The sequence below is a fragment of the Nannobrachium achirus genome (assembly GCF_963921795.1).
Source record: "Nannobrachium achirus genome assembly, contig: SCAFFOLD_427, whole genome shotgun sequence".
NCBI classification, from domain to species: Eukaryota; Metazoa; Chordata; class Actinopteri; order Myctophiformes; family Myctophidae; genus Nannobrachium; species Nannobrachium achirus.
The window spans coordinates 16,348-37,500 of NW_027664671.1; the positions used below are offsets into that span (position 1 = coordinate 16,348).

Consider the following 21,153-nt stretch of genomic DNA (forward strand, 5'->3'; position numbering starts at 1 on the left):
CTTGTGCACAATCCAAGCTGAATCCGATCAGCTTCAGGATGCGTTTGAAGTAAACCCCTGTGTTTAAGGGGAGGGGGGAGGAGGGGGGGGGTGACGTCGCGTTCCACTGTAACGTCCCACTTTCGAAGGAGTGCCCACCTTGTACCATTCAGCAGCTCCACATGGCTGTGTTTGTCTTGCATATTTCTACGTAGCTTTAATAACTTTCCCGTTCAACCCGCGATATATGGTTGAATACTCTAAATCATATGACATAAATATGGTTATTCATACTATATTAAATATATCTATATACTTTAGAATATATTTGTAGTTTTCCATCTTTCGTAAAATATATATACTATATATAGATATACGTAAATTCCTTTGACCTTTGTGAGGCTTTATGAGAGAGGATGCCTTGACTTTTCTCCTGGAAAAAAACTTAAAAGAGTGACCTCTTTTGACTCTTTTGTTTTGCGAGGATTGCATATAAAAAGGTCCCATGTTTATTTTATTTTTACGGTGCATGTTAATTAAGTTCAATAATCACACGCGAGGAGTGAGGAATCATGAAGAAGTATCGGAGCAAATAACACGACAAAATCCTCTGCGTTCATGTGTATCCATGAGGAACTCCCAATTAGAGTGTACAAATGGTACCAAATGGACCGTCGTGTTTCCAATTCCATTTGTACGCTCTCTGATTTGAATGAACACTCTGGATTTTACAGTGCACACCGTCATTACTTGCGCCAGCTTGTCGCGTGTCTGTTTGTGTTTACGCCCGTAGCCAATCATAGACCAGCATTCCCGGTGATGTCACCATCAAAAGCCAATGAGAGACAAGTATTCTTGGTGACGTCAACATCAACAAGTGCGACTTGATATAAATAACAAGGCGCACTCTGCTGGGCGTGATTTTTTTCTCATAACGGCGATCTGGCAAGCCCCACCCTGGCAGCTTGTGATTGGCCTCCAGCAGTCCAAGGCACTACAGTCCCTTTGAGCCGCTTTGTCGCTATGTCGCTATGTCTACATGTTATCTTTTAGACAACCCAACTCTACCCCTAACCCTAAACCTAACCTGTGTGGGGTGTAGCCAGAAAAAAGTGGCACGACTGGGATACGAACCCAGGGCGCATGGATTGGAATCCTAGAGACCAATCCACTAAGCCACGGAGGTACAGGTGCTGAGAAGGGCACTCTGTCTGTGTTAGTAGGGGAGGAAAAGCCTTGCGTAGGGGAGGGGCCTCGCGAGGCTGCCACTCAAATGACGCCTGGCCAATCACAGCGCGTCTTTTCCGGGACTTGCCAGATTGCCGTTACATTTAGATATCACGCCTCTGCTGGCGCACAAGTAGGCCATACATGGCCACGAACGAGTGCACGAGGTTCAAGTTGGCACCTCGACAGAGTGCAGCCGAGCTCCAACTCCACTCCACTGCTTTCCTTCTCCTCTCAGGACTCATTTTGTCCTTTTATCTTTTCAGTCTACTCTTCTTCACTCTTCACTACACGCTACATCAATCTACTCCCCGCCTGCCAAGATACTCTGCATTTATAATTCAAAATGAATAATAATAATAATACAAGAGATTTCCAGAAAGAAGGTTTTGGTGCCATGTTAATGTCTTTTAAAGTGCTGCTCTGACCTTTGAAAAGAGAGGCATCGGTAGGATGGGATCAGGGTTTTCGTCGTTCAATAATAATATTTCCATGATGGCGTTTGATGGAAGTGTTTGATGGATGACCTGCGCGCCATGTTTTCTCTGTCAAGTCAAGTACCAAAACACACGTACTGTATGTGTCGCATGACTCTGATTATTTTAAAATCAAACCCATATTTTGAGTATTAAATTACTGTATCCACCTGTTTTTCCGTGAGAATTTACTGTAGCATTATTTGCGGGACACTTCCGGTTAACAGCTGACATACAAGCTCACGTCTCGTCGCAGATGCAACCGTTGTGAGCTTGTAGATCACTCTCGGCTGCGGCGCCGGAAGCTGCCTGCACATTCTGCGCAATGCACGATGGGATGTTGGAAAGTTGTGGATAGAATCAAAAAAGAAAAATCCATCTCTCTCTCTCTCTCTCTCTCTCTCTGTCTGTCTCTCTCTCTCTCTCTCTCTCTCTCTCTCTCTCTCTATTAGATCAAACTAGAAGCTCAGCCGCCCGAAGTCAAATTAAATGGTTGGCTTAAAGAAATCGTTTATTACTCGGCCAAGGCGAAAACAAAAAGACATTCGCTTTGGGGATAACGTTAGAAAAGCAATAAATGGTGATTTCTTTTCAGAGAATGAAGTGATTTGTTCATGCTACGAAAGGGCACTTTTCCCATCTGTGTTCATGTACACACAGATGACTAAACTTATGTTATTGTTTTGTAAATATTATTATTATTATGCAAAAAATGCTTGAAGGAAATTCAGCATTCAAGGACCTGGTCCCTTTTCCCCTGACATCACATTATAAATCTTTGACATAAACCTCAATCCAGCTCAGTAAGTCTCAAAGTCGAGGTATTCTTAAAGGAATGAGGGAAGTATATTCAAGAATACTTCCGTAAGTATAAGGAAATAAGGTATATATATATGCGCTCCCGAATTCATAAAATTTCACGCAGTGTCTGTAACTTTGACAGCGTACAAACGGAACCAAATGGACCCGTTTGTACGCTGTCAAAGTTAAGGGGACACCTTCAAATTTCAACATTTGAGAAAAACTGATCCAGCTCGTTGTATCTCTCTCTCCCTCCCTCTCTCTCTCTCTGTGTGAATGGAGTCACGTCGCAGGGACGTCGTCCAACCGTCCCCCAAAACTAAAACATCACTCCTCGCCGACACCGTGCTCCCACGCCACCCTGGCCTCCTCCTTGGCTCCTCCTCCACCCGCGGCCGGCTGGGAGGAGACCTTGCGCGGCGGGGGAAGTACCGAGGCTCTGGGCGCGGGGGCCGGCGGGGTTAGCGTTGGCAACGCCGCCGCCGGGGGAGGAACAACGTCCTCCTCGGGGATGCAGCCCTCCCTGAGGTAGGGCTTGGGCGGCAGCACGGGAGGAGGGGGCTGGTGGTGGACGTGGTAGAGGGGCGGCTGGTGGTGGTAGTGCGGGTAGAAGTAGTGGTGGGGGTAGAGGGGCGGCTGGGGGGTGTCGGCCGGGTGGGCTACCACCTCCCCGGGGGCCGAGTGGCTTCGCGAGGGCAGCGGCTTGGCGGCGTCCATGGCCTCGGGCTCGGACACGCTGTAGCGCACGGGCAGGTAGGGCGAGTCCGGGTCCTCCAGGTCCGACGTGGCGGCCGACGACCAGGCCTGGCTGCTGCCGGTGCTGGGCACGGACTCCAGGGTGTCGGAGGCGCGGAGGCCGGAGGAGGAGGCGGGGGGGAGAGGGAGGTCCGAGGAGGAGGAGCAGGAGGAGGAGGAGGGGGGGCCGAAGTTGCTCTCGCTGAGCGAGGAGACGCCCGAGGAGGCGCTGCCAGACAGCGTGGAGTTACTGCCATCCAGGTTGGACTGAGGACTGGTGGGCGAGGCAGGTATAGGGTGCAGGGGGGACTGGGGGGAGAGAGAGAGAGAGAGAGAGAGAAAGAGAGAGAGAGAGAGAGATTTGATTTAAAAAATACTTTTATTTACTTATTGCAAGATTTACAACATCAGTAACAAAACAAATACACAGACCTCAAATAACCTTCATTTAACTCATTTGATGCCCACGAGGTGTCAACGCGTCAATCTCTTTGATGTCTCTGGAGGCCCATGGCGCGTTTGACGCGTTGTACAGTATCTATACTGTACTGTAGTTACTAGTTACTGTACAATGAAGGATCTACTGCGGTGATCAAAAACCAACAATATGGGAAAAACACTACATTTCCCAAAATGCAGTGTGGTATCAAGTGACCAGGAAGTGCAGTCTCCCTGCAGCCAATCACAAGCTTCCGCTGCCTTAACCCTGTTGCGTTTTTGATACACTCGGACTGAAAGACCTGCAAAGCTGCCTTAACCCTGTTGCGTTTTTCATACACTCGGAATGAAAGACCTGCACTCTCCCCCCTCACACACATCAGTTTTGCGCTGGTGCTTTCTTCTCCTGATCTAGCTTTTTCAATCACCTCCATGTTCAAAACGCAGCCCTTTCTACCGCCCGTGACACAAACGCTGTGGCCCATGATTGGTAAAAAGCGGTCCTGACTCGGCTGACTGAAAGAAAACATGAACGTGAAAATAAACAGGACATACTTGGATTACATTTAGATAGATAGATAGATAGATAGATAGATACCTTCATTATCCCATTGGGGGAAATTCAGTTGCCCAGAGGCAGCACAGCAGTTAAGGTTACAAGTTACAGAGAAGTAAGAAAAATAAAAAGAGTAGGCCTACTGTAGTGTACAGTCCAAAGAGCAAGCACAAAAAAAGATAAATAAAACATAAAGTGTCGAAAGCTAATTATCTCCCCCTGCTCCCCCAGCGTCGGGGTCACCACAGCTCCAGAAAACACCCACAAAACTCTGAAAAGGGTTGACTCATCACTTTTCATCACTAAAGTCGATGGGAGCCCAACTTGATTTGGCCGCTGTGGCGACCCCGAAGGTCGCAGACTCGGGCGCCCTAGCTAAATCGTTAGAGCATGCCCTGAGCTACATCTGTGCAAAATTTTGCACTTTAAGACTGATTAGCACAAGAAAAAAAACCCTAAGGCCTCCGACTAACATGAATGCTCACCCATACATGCATCGTTTTCTGAGGCCATTTCTAGCCCAAGGAATGTTTTTTGTGCAAAACAAATGCCTGCAATGGATTCAGCATCATGACAAACCCCTGGTTAGACCCCTCAGATCCTACTTAAATACCCAGAATTTTCTTTTTTTTCCTGGGTATTTTCCTCCTGTATAGAAAGTCAATGGGAGGCCAACTTGATTTGGCCGCTGTGGCGACCCCGAAGGTCGTCGGCTCGGGCGCCCTAGCTAAATCATTAGAGCAAGCCCTGGGCTACATCTGTGCAAAATGTTGCGCTTTAAGACAAATTTGCACGAAATTAGCATTTGCTCCCCTTAAATCCCCACACTACCCTGAGTTTTGTTTTTCCTTGTTATCCAAAATAGCAAGCTTGGCAACCACAGACATAAAATTCAACAGAACATGGATGCTTTTTTTTTCTTAGAAGAGTACTTTGGACCAAATACAAATAAATCTGAAGAAAAACACTCTCCCAACCCCAGAAACCGGGGAGAGAGAGAGAGATGCAGACAGACGGACGGACGGACGGACGGACGGACGGACGGAGGAGAGTCAGGCTGTGTACACAGTAAACGCCCATTGATTATGACCTGGGGGGTCCAGGGGAAAAATCCCCCTAAAATCTATGCCCAAATTGGAACAGTTGTGGACACAAAACTACCATGATTGTGGCTACTCTTGACTCACCAAATGTCAGCTAACCCCTGAAAATTCACAAATGCAGTGTAAAACTTCACATTTCTCTCACCAAATTGTCCTGCTGTGATCATTTACCAAGAAAAAGACCTCTGCCTATGGAAATTTTGCCTTCTGAAGAGTAAATGAGCCTCAAGACCTCAATGAAAACATATATAGTGAATAGAGAATTTGTTCACCAAGGTGTCATCAATTGATAAGCAAAATTGTATGAATATATTCCAAATTATGTAAACTCTACAGATGTTTTAGTGAGAGTAGTGCTGTAATATTAGTAATGTTAAAGTATAGGGTGAAAAATGATAAAAACAAGTAACAATAAGTAGTAATAATACTCCAATATTAGTAATGTATGGATGAAAAGTACAATGGCAGCTGATTACTATGCTGTAGGACCACTGTAACAATAATCAACAAAGACATTGTAGTTTGATTTGGTCTCTATTGATTTATTGACATTTATTGACAGCTGTTCAGAGGTAAATACCTTTTGCCCCCTGCCGGCGGGGGCAATGGGGTTCAAGAGGATGACAAAAAAATGCTGTCAAGGGTAGCAACACTGGTGGGGGGGGGGGGGGGGGAGCAGGGGAGGACTGGAGAAGGAGGCGTAAGAGGAGGAGAAGGAGGAGGAGGAGAAGGAGGAGGAGGAGGTGGGTACCTTTCTTAAGGAGCGCGCGGGGAGAGCTGGAGGGAGCTCGCTGAGCTGCTGGTGGAAAGCGTCAAAGTGCATCGACAGGAGTTGGCCTACAGGGGGAGACAACAGCACACATAGGAGGAGAAGAGGAAGGAGATGTGTGGAGGGAGGAAGGGAGGAGGGAGGGAAAGAAGGAGAGGAGAGTGAGGATACGTGACAGGATAGAGAAGAAGGGACAGGAGGATATGGGAAATCACAAGAAGGTGAAGAGGACATTCTGCCACCTGTCTCAGTATGTCCCAAAGTGTTACTTGACAACTCTCCTATCCGCTTCAATACCGTCTGGAGGAGACGCGCTCTCTACAGGAGTAGAAAAAGACACGGCAGTCTCACCAGCAAACGGACGCGTTTCGGCCTTTTGTTTGAAGCGTTGAGGAAGGTCACAGGCCGAAACGTGTCCGTTTGCTGGTGAGACTGCTGTGTTGTGCTTCATGAATTAAAAAAGAAATCTCAAGAAACTACTCTAGAGAATATGGATATTCCCTTTATTCTAAAGTTTAGAATAAAGGGAATATCTGCAGATGATGATTTGGAATCTAAACTGTTACTTTTCAGGATTCAAACAAAAGTAAAAGGTAGAGGAATCCTGAAACTCAAAAGTAGAGGACAGAAGAGACTGAGTTGAAACATGTCCCGAATCAGAGTCTCTCTCTCTCTCTCTCTCACACACGCACACGCACACGCACACACACACGCACACACACACACACACACACACACACACACACACACACACACACACACACACACACACACACACACACACACACACACACACAACACAGCACAGCACAGCACAGCACAGCACAGCACAGCACAGTTAAGAGCAGTGTGTTACCATGAGGTAGGCTGCGTGGAGGTACAGGCGGTGCCAGCACACTGCCAACGTGAGCTGCCAGGAAGGGCAGGGTGTCCCTGGTGCCACTGTCCAGACTCCAACTGCTGGGCGTGGTCAGAACTGGAGAGGAAAAGTGAGACATTAATGCCATTAAGATCTAACACTTTGCAAGCCACAGGGAGCCCCTTAATATTAAAACCGGAATATACCGGACATCTGAGCAAGGATGTCTCAGCCGCGCCGTCTTTTACCGTACTGGGTCATTAAAAACGAAATAAATGATTTTTATCCGAAAATCGGCGATCGTCTAAACTTCCCTAGTCACCGCTCGTCCATCGATAGCTAATGGCTGCTCTGACATGAAGCAGAAGTGACGTCAGGTCCATTCCTTGCAGAGGCTTCCCAGCAGCCGTCCATTTTCTGTTTATACGTTAGTGCTAGTATAGCAGGAGTGCTGGGGGCTATGCGAGCGAAAATGCTCATATCTACCCTTGAGTCATACGTGGATTATTTGAGCCGACATTTACGTGAACGGATCGCGCACGCGAAACGCACGGGGATAAGATGTGTCGGCCGAAACTCCCACTCTAAGCCAATGCAGATTGAAGAATTTCACTGGGAACTGTGGTGAGTATACAACGGGGATCGCCGTATGGTAATGGGGGATGAAGACCACGTGATATAGCGCTGAATGTCTTGTAAAATGAATGCGGTTCAGATCATAATATAATAATAGAAATTTCACAGCTAATCTACAACAAGCCATTCTATAGCTAGCAAAGTCTTAAGACCTAAAATCCACTCGTCCTTGACTCTTCGCCCTCCTGGCCCCCAAACTGTGGAATAAACTCCCAGTTGCACTTAGAACTGCAGATTCACTCCCTATATAGCTTCCACCGCGGTCTGAAGACTCACCTCTTCCGACCCACCATAGTGGTAGTGGTTCGTGTGTAAATAAGGCTTACTAGGATCTCATTTTGGTTGACCTTGTACCAGTGATTTGCACTGTCATGAAACTGTACAGTGGTTCTCAAACGTCCCATGACAACAAAAAAAGAAAAATAAACTGAAATATTTGTGTGTCAATGAATGGTCTTGTAAAATGCCTTACCTTTCTCAGCAACAGAGAGGTTGGGGTCGCTGCAGGGCTTGCACGGACCAATCACCTGATGGAACAACGCTCTCTGGAAGCTGGTTGGCTGGAGGAGAAACACGTCATCTGTTACGTTGTACCATCACAAAAACACACCATGACATCACAAAAACACACCATGACATCACAGAAACACACCATGACATCATCTGATACGATGTACCGTCACGGAAAATAATCCTATTGTCTCTTATCTTTATATTATATTCTAACTTTTTGTGGGGGTTTTAAACTGGAAATCACCGCCCTACTTCTTTGTTTTTGATCACACGAAAATAAGCCTCTGGAACCTGTGCACTTTTTTGTTTTGTTTTGTTTTTTTCTACACAAAAGGAGCAAAAGTAGCAGATCCACAAGCCACGATTTAAGCAACACATTCTCACCCCCAAGAAGTCAGATGCTCTCTGGATTGATTTGAGCATGTAGATCTTGCCTGGCTCCAGCCAATAGACCCGCCCACTCTCTGAGTGGACTGCTTCTCTTGGTCTGGAAGTGGCATATGACACGCCTCTTTCTGTCGGTGTCTTGGCGCACCGACCAATGAAATCAATGCAAGACGGAGGAGGGGTGGGTCTAACTTTTGAAAATCAACAGAAACAGTGGAGGGAGGGGTGGCTCACCATTGCTCCCTTTGAACTTCAAAGGGGTTCTGAACTGCAGTCATTGATTGAGCCATACAAGTGTAAATAGCTCGTTAGTGCTTCTCTCTAATCAATGAAACATCAAAGACAACAACTTGATTCCTGTCATACAGGGGGAGGGGGAATGTTTTGTGTACACAAGTCAAACACAACCCCTCCCACCAGATCTCTTGTGATTGGGAATTTCAAATTTTAAATCCCCTCCCCTTTTAAATGAAATAGAATAGGGACAACTTCAGACTCAAGCTCCAGCGCAGAGTCTGAAATCAGGCTAATGTAGATCTGCTACTTTATTATTATTATTTTTTTTTTATATATATATCCTGAAAAGTAACAGTTTGGGGTTTTCCACCAGACAGAGACCATTATTATAGGCCTGTCACAATTATTACATAATCTTCTAATCACAATTACTTGACATAATCGCAATTATTTTGTCATAATCGTCATAATCGTTTCCATGTTGAAAAAATGTTCATATATTTTCTAACATTTTCAAAAAGCAGATCTACAAGCTCACAACACTTCGCAGCTTTGTAGATCGGCTATTTCCACTATCAATGTTCTTAAATATGCCAGTCATTGCTTTGTATATTTAGGTTACGTGTCATATCTGCCACGTGCAACTTCAAAGCCAATTAAATCGATAATCACAATTATTAGAGTGCCAATTAATCATCATGTAAAATGATATAATGGTGACAGTCCTGCGATATTATCCATACATACCTGTCCATTCTCATTGATGTTGGGGTACATACCTGTCCATTCTCATTGATGTTGGGGTACATACCTGTCCATTCTCATTGATGTTGGGGTACATACCTGTCCATTCTCAGTGATGTTGGGGTACATACCTGTCCATTCTCATTGATGTTGGGGTACATACCTGTCCATTCTCATTGATGTTGGGGTACATGGCACTAGTAGGCCTCTCCCTGTGCGGTGGCAGCAACATCAGCATCTCTCGGTTGTGTCTGTATTTGTCCGGCAGAGAAGGAGAGCCTACTGTAAAGAAAGATAGAAGTTTGACAGAAAACTGGTCAGAAATAGGCCTACAGTATATTGAAAACAACTGGCCTAATTCATGGCCCTTACAAGAAAAGCAGCACTAGCAATTGACTCATAATGTAAACCCGGAACGTTTAATGTGGAAGCAGGTTCACAATTGGAATACTGCTATGAAGAACAATGGATTGAAAGCAGGTTTCCCAATCAGTTGACTTTACTTTTTTTTATCTTCACTGTCAGGAAGAAACCTTATATCTCCAAGTCTCATTGTATTTTTTTTTCTAAAGCCCTGCTTCAGCATACAAGACTGTTGTACAAAGCTAGTGAAAATAGCACACAACGCCTCACACACGACGCGTTGTGTGCTTGTAGATGTGGGCTATTAAAATGATAAATACAAAACGGTTTTGGACCTACACGGTTTCCACCTGACAACAACGAGTCAACAACACAGTAGGCTATACATGTACAATTATATCCTTTCTGTCATTTTGGAACCCATCCCGGTAGATTCTTACCCCTGATGGTGGAGGGGGCGGAGTTAATCATCTGAGAGGGAGCAGAATGGGTGGAGCTAAGACTGGAGGAGGAGGGGCTTGGCTGTAGAAAGATCACAAAAAGAGATATGGCATTATTACTAGATATAAATCACAGTCAAAGTTAGCACCATAATATCTAAAACTATTATAACACTTGAAATCCAAAATCCTTCACGTAAAAAAAAAAAAAAAAAAAAAAAGTTTGATAAGCACTGGTTTAAACAACATTTAGGTAAATTGGGCCCTGACATCTTTGCCCAGACTGGCCCACCACAACCGGCGCAAACCGAACATAGAAGATCTACACGCCCACAGCGGGTCGAGGCAGCGAAGCGTTGTGGTCTTGCATCAGCTGTTTTGTGTTTGGGTGGGACACCTGGGCCACAGTAGCCTGTGATTGGGCCTGTGACTAGGCTGGTATTCAGATGATAGACAAGTCAGTGGGCCAATCGTGTGACGCCTCTCTCTGCCGGTGCTACTGAAGGATTGGCCCTCTCCACTTAGTGGTCGCCCAGCCTATACTATAATTATCCTAAAATGGTGTTTAAAAAAAAAAAAATAATATATATATATATATATATATATATATATATATATATATTTTTTTTTTTTTTTTTTTTTTTGGCCCACTGGCCCACTTATATAGTCAGCCCACTGGGCATATGCAAGAGAAAGAAGAAGAAGAATTTATTTTCAGTTTTCAGCTTAACCCAGCTGAACCCATGCAGTGCTGCCCACAAGAAGCGCGGGGGAGGGGAGCAGTTAGGGGTTAGGTGTCTTGCTCATGGACACTTCGACACATAGCTGGAGCTGGAATCGTACCTGCGGCCTCTGGGACCTCCGGAGTCTAATATGCCCGGTATGCCAGATGCCCAGTCCACCCCTGAGTCATACTTGCAAATTAATTTTGTCTTACTATTTTAATTTTCCCTATTTAAATCAATGGGGAGAATTAATTCACTAATACATTAATGGCCAATTAATGGTCAACCAAAAAAAAAAAAAAACGTTATCTTGGAGGGGATGGAACATGGATGGATGGAATAAAGTCGGACAAGTACTATAGTGTGGTTGCCCTGCAAGGGCAACCACACTAACAAGCCCAAAACCACAGCAAACCCCTAACTAGAGTTAGGGGTTTGCTGTGGTTTTGTAGCCTGGCGGGGCCCGACATTATCTGTGTTCATTCCTTCCACAGTATAACGTCTGGCCTTTGGCCTATTGGCAGCTTGAAAAGTGGGCGGGAGTACTTGCCTTGACAGACAGACTCCTCTAACCAATCACCATCTCTCAGCCAGTCGGAAGAACGGCAAACAAACACGTCTTTTCGGCCGATAAACTTCACTAGCGCATCCCCCGTGGTCCTTTTTAATTGTTGTAATTGATTCCAACTCTGAAATAACTGCACTTATTGGTTGTTTTATGGTTAGAGCGTTAACTGTTACACTTGTTTCATCGCGAGGGCAGCCATTGTTGTTTTGAAAATGCTGCAGCCTGCAGCATGCATCTACGTCATCGTCTACACATGGACCAATCAGGGAAATCTTTTCACTTGTTGTCAGGAAGACTACGTTTGTTGTGCGGAAGCATATTGCGGAAGCAGTCACTGATTGGCCCCGATCAGAGAATAATCGGTATACTCGCTGCCAATCAACGGAAGTCCAGACGTTATACTGTGGAAGGAATGAACACAGATAATAACGTCTGGCTCCGCCAGGCTAGTGGTGTTGGGCTTGAAAGGATACCTAAACCTAAGCTCAAAACCACGCCCACCCGGGCGGAACACCTGGGTAAAGAGCGAGACTCCGCCCCCCTGACCCACCTGCATGCGGTAGAAGTCGTCAGGGTGCTCCACCACCACGCCGTCCGCCAGGATGAGGAGGTTTCCCACCGTGGACCCGCCCACATCGCTGCTTTGGTGAGAGGACAGAGAGTTTCTGACCGCGGTCAACACCGCTATGGGACTGGAGGAGGGGAGGGGAGGAGAGAGGAGAGGAGAGGAGAGGAGAGGATAGGAGAGGAGAGGGGAGGGGAGGGGAGGGGAGGAGAGGGGAGGGGAGGGGAGGGGAGGGGAGGGGAGGGGAGGGGAGGGGAGGGGAGGGGAGGGGAGGAGATAGAGAGGAAAAGAGGGATAGAAGTGGTGGGGAAATAGGAAGGGGAGAGGGAGAGAGACAGAGAGAGAGATAGAGAGAAAGGAGAGAGAGAGAGAGAGAGAGAGAGGGGGGGAGAGGGAGAGGGAGAGCAAGCAACCAAAAACAGTGCAGGAAGAAGCATGCAGTACAAGTAGAAATAACAAAGCAGTCATGCAGGATGGATGAGAGGTATGAGAGGAGAGAAGAGAAATGGAACAGTAGAAAAAGAGAAAGTATGGCAATGTTATCTAAATGTAACAGTGTTGATTTCGACACGTTTTTTTTCACTGATGAAAACTAAATAAAAACAAAATAAAAACGAAACTATGATGACTAAAACTAAGACTAAATATATTGACAATTTCGTCAACAAAATAAAAACTAGACTAACACTAAAACGTTAGGGAGGGAATAGTGGAGAAGAGAGTCATTTTATGTTTGGTTTCTCTCAGGTGTTGCATGCTGAAAATAGCTGATCTACAAGCTCACAATGCGTCGCAGAACGACGCGTTGTGAGCTTGTAGGTCAGCTATTTTCAGCACGCAGCCAAGTGTAAATCAGTCATTACGATGCCATCAAGGCCTGCCAAAATACATCTTATGACATTTAGTCGACTAAAATTAGACTAAAACTAAAACTGTTCGGGTGACTAAATTGTGACTAAAACTAAAAGACATTTTATTCAGAAGACTATGACTAAAACTAAATCAAAATCTGCTGTCAAAAACAACACTGCTATGTAACATAGATAGATAGACAGACAGACATACAGACAGACAGACAGACAGACAGACAGACAGACAGAGACAGACAGACAGATACATAGATAGAGATGTCCATGTGTGAGGCGTGATAGAGATGTTCATGTGTGAAGCGTGATAGAGATGTCCATGTATTGTGTGAAGCGTGATGGCGTGATGACATCATCCGTGAGCGTGAAGAATGGCGTGGTGCAAAGGATTGTGGGATATAGGCGCCCAGTGGTCCCCGAGCGGGGGCGTTCAAGGCAGAGTCCTGCACAGGTCCAATTTTGACAACCCGCACCCGCCCCGCCCCCGTCAATAATTAGATCTTCATTCAGACCGACCCGTCGCCCACGATTATATCAAAATACAAACCATACCCATCCCGCCCATCAAATAAGGGACCCGTTATCTACTTAAAAGTGAGTTCAAAATTGCTTTTAACACGAGATAGCAGTACAATAGCGGTATTCAGTGGTCAGGTTCGAGAATGCGCACGCACGCAGTGCGCACGTGCCGTTGTTTACATTGTAGGGTGATTTTAATTTGGAGGTTGAACAGGATGTTCAATGTGTTTCTGTGAGTTAAGTCGACTCACCTGCGTGCTGTGTTAAGTTACACAATAACTGTGTAACGTTGTCATGTTGTTATGTTGTCATGGGTGGAAAATGTTACCCACCCCCGCGTTTAGTTCAGCACCGCCCGTCCCTGTGAACTTGTGAAAGTATGTTTTTCACCTGTTTTCACCCGTCAAAAACCAAGGATACGTGACCTGTTGCAGGACTCTGTTTCTAGGGCTTTAATTTAACCACTTAATCCCTATATACATCTGCTATTAAAATGTGTGTGCTTGCGTGCGTGCGTGCGTGCGTGCGTGCGTGCGTGCGTGCGTGCGTGCGTGCGTGCGTGCGTGCGTGTGTGTGTGTTCCACTGACCTGTGTCTGTGCATGAGCTTAAAGCTCTCAGGGCTCATAGGGCTGTGAGAGGACAGGATCCCTCTGGGAGTGTTGGCTCCTGATCCAGCTTTATCCAGACCAGGAACACTCTGCAACACAGCACACAAACTTGTAGATCGGCTATTTTCAAATGTCCAAAATGTATCCACCTGTTTCCACGAGAATTTACTGTAGCATTATTTGCGGGACACTTCCGGTTAAGTACAGTACTTAAGTAAATGTACTTTGTTACTTTACACCACTGATACAAACACAACACACTGAGTGGCCTGCATGTGCATGTGCATGTGCATGTGCATGTGTCATTGAGACGTTTTTAGATCCTGGTGTCGGGCAGGACATCTACCCGGTCGACAATGTCAATAAAGTTATTTGAAGCAGGCGAGGTACCGGATTGGACACGGGCATGAGCCCCACCTTTATTGTCTCTCCACCGGGAGAGAGACAATAGTACTAGTAGGAGACTCTTTTAGTCTACTGTTGACCTTATGAATGCGACAAAAGCATTAAAGTCTTCAATGGGTGTGTAATTGATAGAAAATAAGTATTTATTTTTACTTTAAGAATAGAATAGAATAGAATAGAATAGAATGATCTAAAGCAGGGTTGTCAAACGTGCAGCCCGCAGGCCATTTGCAGCCCGAAGAGAGGTCCAATGCGGCCTAGGACATGAGTTTCAAGTTAGGCAAGTCAAAATGCCTCTCCTTAACCCCTCCCCCAAATTCAAATTTCAAATGGATTATTGGGTCTTCTTTAACAAAAAATAGCATGTTTTTTTTTACCTCTCATACCAAATTTATTGTAGCCTATAACTGTACTTCCAATATTTAAAGTAAATAATTAAAGTACTTATTCTTCTTAATAATAGACAATAAACTAAAGTCATATAGTGTAGTTATAGCAGTGACTGAGACAAAGCCAATTACAGCTCTGTAAGTAAACGTACCCGAGCACGCATGCGCGTCCGCAATTGGATGCGGCCCTCACCAAGTCACCTTTCGTCCAATGCGGCTCGCACTCCGAAATGAGTTTGACAACCCTGATCTAAAGTATAGTAATAGTTTCCATCAGCACTCACGTGGCAGAGGCTGCTCCTCATCATCTGGAACTGATCTATCAGCTTCTTGTGCAGGGGACGCATTTCTGGGTGCACCAGCTTCTCATGCACCGCCAGGCCCACGCCCAGGATGTGAACCTGTGGAGATGATGATGATGATGATGATGATGATGATGATGATGATGATGATGATGATGATGATAACGTGAACTTCTGGTTCTCCACCCCGCTAGAGCGCGTCTTCTATTCCAGTGGATCAAGCTCACAATTTTCAATTCAATTCAATTCAATTCAAAGGGCTTTATTGGCATGAGAAAACATACGTTTACATTGCCAAAGCAGAAGTGTACACAATACAATACAATCAGAACAAAATATGTACAGGTGAAAACAGTTTTCATGCATCACGGTAACGTGCAGGCAGAGCAGGGATATATACAATGGTTTTTAAGGTGGTTGGGTTCCATTTGATATCCTTCTCTTATTACAGCAGCTCACAATGCCTTGCTCACAATGCCTTGCGTTGCGAGGTGCTGTGAGCTTGTAGATTAGGCTAGCTATTTTCAACGTTTTTTTGGACAATGTTTGACCAGTTTTTATATCATATATAGTTTGTTGATTCATTTTGATGCACTAATGGTATTTTTCCATTTAATTTCTACTTCTTTCTTTTAAGGTATTAAAAACAACACAAAAGTCCTCAAATTACTACTTTTTTTCAAACGATTTTTATACATTTGAAGACTTGTGAAACTGGACATTCTGCATAATGAGGACTTTCTAATTTTGGTACTTTAACACATTGACCGCCATTTTAACATACCTCCGTACTCCCACCTGCCATTCGTCTCCATAGACTTCCATGTAATTGGGTGTGCACGGATCATGCACACCCATGCCTAGATAATGCACCACGTGTGTCCACCTTGCTCACAGCTTTCAAACAAAAAAATCCGAATGGAAATCCGTTCAGGCATTCCTGAGATAACAGCCACTATGTTTAACAAAGATGGCTGCCAAAATGGCTGCCATGCTTGAAAGATGGGGTTGCTATGGGGGTTAAACATGAAATTTCGCGATTGCTATCATGCCTACTCCATTTTTTGGGGTCAAAATTTTTAAAAAAAAAAAATTTTTTTTTTGAAAAAAAAATTTTTTTTTTTTTTTTTTTTTTTAAATTCTCGGGACTATCGGGCCTGGCGGGGAAAGACATTGGAATAATCTCGGGACTATCGGGCCTGGCAGGGAATGAGTTAAGTACATGTTGATACCAATACCTTTCTACTTTTACTCAAGTCAATGTTGAATTTTAAGTTGTAACAGAGTATTTTCTACATTGCAGTATTGATACTTTTACTTAAAGGAGTAGTTCACCACTTTTCAACCTGTCTTCATATAATAGGTCCTCACTAATGTTGATGATAAAATATCACAATTTTTTTCTACTCAGTCCAAGTCTCCTAGGAGAGCTGTGGGAAGTTCAGAATCCATCGTCTTGTGACATCATCATTTTCCAAAACAAAAATGTAATCAATATTTTTGAAAAAAATATTTAGATTTTTAATATCGCGAGAACAATGGCTTCCACTTTAAAATTGCAACTTTTCAGGAATAGAAAGCCTGCCGTTTCTATAAGCTGGATTGGTAAATCCAGTTTATAGAAAATGAGAAAAAAAAAAAAAAAGAAAAGCTATTTTTGAGTGAGGACCAATTATATGAACATAGGTTGAAAAGTGGTGGAGTGCCCCTTTAAGTAAAACATGTGAGTACCTTTCCCACCACCGCATACTGTAGGCTTGTGTCTCCATCTTACCTGCTCCTGCATGAGATCTTTTATCTGGGTGATCTTGTCGGTGTCTTCAGGGTGACTGGTGATGTATTCCTTGTCAAAGAACGCCTGTGGACAAACAGTCACATGATTAGAGGCCGAGGTTGACTGATTACTGGTCCAGCAACACGCAGTGGGCATCAAAGTATCCTTTCTTTATTTGTGCGCTTTGTATTTTTCAATATTATGTTATGTGTCAGGGATATTTGTTTGTTCATTCATTGTTTTATTTGCAGATTTGAACGGGAAATACATTATGATATATGAATCAAAATGGGAATTTGGAACCGACACAAGACACCTATTTATGCCTGCTTCCCGTATCTGTGATCGGAGACTGAAAATGTATGTCGATTCCCAAGCTTCCCAAGATTCCCAAGCTTGTGTGCATCTTTTATTGTTTTTGGTGAAGAATTTCTTGTTAAAGTGAACACAAATAAAGATATCAAATGGTCTCTGTCGGGTAGAAACCTCATGGGCTCTATTTTCACCCATGCCTTACCCCTTATCCTTATACTTCTATGCCTTTTTTATTATTTTAAAAAACATTTTAAAATACTGCAAAAACATTGGTTGTAGTCCAAAAAATCACACCCGTGTGAACTGAGCGGTGGTTTACCCACCTCATAGATCATGTGTACCGATTTTTGTGACATTTGAAGAAAATATGTAGGAAAAGGAGCAAAAAGTGTGTTTTGGAGAAAATTCAAGATGGCGGAAAATCTATCCTGGCGCAAATGGGCGTGGCCTATCTTGACCCAAGGAATCCAGGGAAAAAAGAATTTTAATTTTCCGATCTACGGTTCAAGAGTTACGGGGCAAAACGTAAAGTGGGCCGTTATAGCGCCACCATGAGGCCGAGTGATGTAATTATTTTTCGATTCATTCTTAAAATCATTATGAATCTCCTCTCCGAGGTTTGAAACTGTAGCTCCTATGGTTTACGAGAGAAAAATACTTGAAAGTGATTTCTTGCATTGTCCCATTATAAGTCAATGGGGACAATTAAGCGTCGTTTTTTGCCGATTACGTCGGCATGGTAAGGCGGATCGGAACGAAAGGTAATAGCACACCATTCCCGGCCGAGCCGCACATTTTGATGTATATATTGCGCGAGTGGCGTAAATGGTGCGGCACTAGTTACGCGCCGAAGTTTAGGCTACATACAGACACGGACGGAGACAGACCCACACACACGGCCACGTATAGGAGCGTTGTGACCACCGCTCAAAAATGTTAGGGATAAATGGACGAAAATACGTCCAAAAAGTAGCAGATCTACAAGCTCAAAGCGTGTCACTTCTCACCGCGTGTTGAGCTTGTGGATCTGCTACTTTCGCGTGACACTGTAGTATGATCAAGTAGAGCGTTCATTTTGCTAAAAAACTAAAACATGAAAGGTTAGAATATGGAGATAAGAGGTTTCTGCCCAACGATATCAACGTTATCAAAATGTGTGTGTGTGTGTGTGTGTGTGTGTGTGTGTGTGTGTGTGTGTGTGTGTGTGTGTGTGTGTGTGTGTTGCTCTGTGTACCTCCTGGTAGCGGGCGATGCCTCCGTTGACGGCGGCGTCGATGACCCCGTTGAGCGTCATGCTGAGCAGGTTGATGTTCCCGTGGAGCTGCTTGTGTTGGTACTGACTGATCAGAGTACGGAGCTCCTGGTTCTTGTTCTCCACCACATAGATGGCGTTCTCCAGAGGACTCACCTCCACCTGGGGGACAGACACGCAGGACACAGGGAGATGTTAAACATTTTCTTTTGTTTCAATTTATCTTTTTGTTTCAGCTTATTCGTGTCAAGGACCCCCAAAATGATTATGCCGACCCCCATCTTTGTTCAAGGGACCCCCGGAAGCAAAGATTTTGAGATTTAAAATGTTCTCTTTAAAAAAGTAGGCTATATATATATATTAAACGATTTGCATACATTTTCAAGACAAGCTCATAAAGCTATGAGCTTGTAGATCTGCTATTTTACTGCATAATCACAATTATTTGGCATAATTGTTTCCATGGTTAAGAAAAAAAAACTTTTAGATACAGATTTACAGTTTTCAGGTTAGGTTTAGGGTTATAATCATGGACATTTAGAGGTTAGGTTTAGGGGTTGGAATTAGAGTTAAACACGATTTATACTTAGTTGCACAGTGTCATGCACTTAAATTCTTTTTGATTTTCTGGCCTCAGGCTCAAGAAAATGGCTAACAAATTGATCAAAAAATGTTGATGTCCTCCCAAGTATTTTGTAGGCTACAAACCTGTGTGCGTGCGTGCGTGCGTGCGTGCGTGCGTGCTTACGTGCGTGCGTGTCATACTCACCAGCTCTCTCTTCTCCACCTCAAACCAGCGTGAGATGCCCGGCAGAGGATGGCTGAGGATCAGAGCGGTTCTCTCTATCCACAGACTCTGGAAGACACATACATATAATATAATATAATATAATATAATATAATATAATATAATATAATATAATATAATATAATATAATATATAAATGTATGTTAACGTACGCCTTTGTAAATGTAATGCATTTACAAAGGCAGTAGCCACATCGTTAACATCACAAATGATGTGATTCTTCTATTGCTGTTGCTATGGATGGGATAATCAATGGGGGGGTAAAGGTCTTTATGCCTTTCCTCAAGTACATTTTGAATTCAGTACTTTTACTTGTAAAACAAGGGGGTCTGGGACCCCTAGGGGGTCCTCCAAATCTTTTTTTATATTAACCACCTGAACCCTATACTAGCGTCCATATTCTGAGAACTGTAGCCAAAAATAGCAGATCTACAAGCTCACAAGCGCGAGGCGTTGTGAGTTTGTAGATCAGCTATTTTCAGGCAAAGAGCTTCGGTGTAGAGGGGAAAAAGAGCAGACTATACGTACAGAGTGAATGGTCAAATGTATTGGGTTCAAGAATCCAAAATACACTGGTGTCATTGTGCTGTCAAAAGATGGAACAGGTTGTGGGGGTCCCTGCTTCATCTATTTCTAAAGGGGTCCTTGGCCTGAAAACGTTGAAGACCCCTTGTAAAAAAGTACTTTTTCCACCTCTGCCTCTGGCTAACCTTGAACTCGTTGTCTCTGTCTTTGGGTCCCTTGTGGAAGGGCCGGTCGTAGCGAAACCTCCGCACGTTGTTGACTCGGTAGAAGCTCTTGATGCGGTCGGGGACGCGGTCCATCTGGAGGACGCTCACACTCTCTGGCACCGGCGTCACCGCGTAGATCTGTAGGTCTGGTCAGCGGACGGATGGTCAAGGAAATGATATAACCCAACAGAGGATGATAATATAACAATGAGACACACACACACACACACACACACACACACACACACACACACACACACACACACACACACACACACACACACACACACACACACACACACACACACACACGTGGCCACAGATATACAGTACTGTACAGCAGTGGTTCTCAACCTGTGGGTCGGGACCCCCAGGGGTTGCACTTGATGTGCAACATTGTTTTCTCACTCAATACACACAACGTTTATGTGTATAAAGGGTATCTGCACATTTCTAAAGTGACAATTTAAGGACTTTTTAATACTACTACTAATTAAATTGGTCAAATATTAGAGGCAGAAATTGTGAAAATTGCGAGGTGATGTGAGCATGTAGATCTGCTATTTTCACAATAGAACCATGTTATACAAAATGTAATTCCTCAACTCTTAGGGTCGTTTCACACTCTACTAAGGAGCCTAACTAATTTCGGTTCGGGAGGGCTCCCCGACCCGAAATTATTTAGGTTCGGGGGGAGTTCATCCATACTTTCTTAACGGCTAGTGCCGAAGTCGCACGTAAATATTGGAGGTCTGTGGCATGAAAACGTTTGTGGCCGAGAAATGAGCGTTGCAGAGCGGATACATATCTGACTGGCCCTCGCGGCTGCACGCTGGAGGTCCAGTGACTGGCAGTTTACAGCAGCGCAGCGTCGGGGTCTCTCTGTCTCTCTCATCACTCTCACACACGCGCGAGCTCCGTCGAAAACATTCAATCTACAAGCTCACATTATAGACGTGCCGCCTCTCTTTCTGCATGCATCACAGTCACAATTCGTCGCAGAAATTGCAGATCGGCTATAAACCATAGAGATAATATAGGCTATCAACACGGAACACTAGC

General features: G+C 44.4%; 1 protein-coding gene across 1 annotated transcript in view; it reads right to left on the reverse strand.

The window, feature by feature from the left end:
* Nucleotides 1-2,810: 2,810 nt before the first annotated feature.
* Nucleotides 2,811-21,153, reverse strand: part of LOC308280867 (dedicator of cytokinesis protein 3-like) — a gene marked incomplete at both ends in the record, with an annotated part of 26,819 nt that continues 8,476 nt past the window's right edge. Inside the window, 13 exons of the mRNA XM_080755182.1 lie at nucleotides 2,811-3,527; nucleotides 6,067-6,152; nucleotides 6,941-7,060; nucleotides 8,052-8,139; nucleotides 9,624-9,742; nucleotides 10,264-10,345; nucleotides 12,107-12,248; nucleotides 14,095-14,204; nucleotides 15,194-15,310; nucleotides 16,986-17,069; nucleotides 18,535-18,714; nucleotides 19,322-19,408; nucleotides 20,071-20,237. Coding sequence (XP_080611308.1) covers nucleotides 2,811-3,527; nucleotides 6,067-6,152; nucleotides 6,941-7,060; nucleotides 8,052-8,139; nucleotides 9,624-9,742; nucleotides 10,264-10,345; nucleotides 12,107-12,248; nucleotides 14,095-14,204; nucleotides 15,194-15,310; nucleotides 16,986-17,069; nucleotides 18,535-18,714; nucleotides 19,322-19,408; nucleotides 20,071-20,237 — 2,099 coding nt within the window. The remainder of the gene's footprint in view (nucleotides 3,528-6,066; nucleotides 6,153-6,940; nucleotides 7,061-8,051; nucleotides 8,140-9,623; nucleotides 9,743-10,263; nucleotides 10,346-12,106; nucleotides 12,249-14,094; nucleotides 14,205-15,193; nucleotides 15,311-16,985; nucleotides 17,070-18,534; nucleotides 18,715-19,321; nucleotides 19,409-20,070; nucleotides 20,238-21,153) is intronic.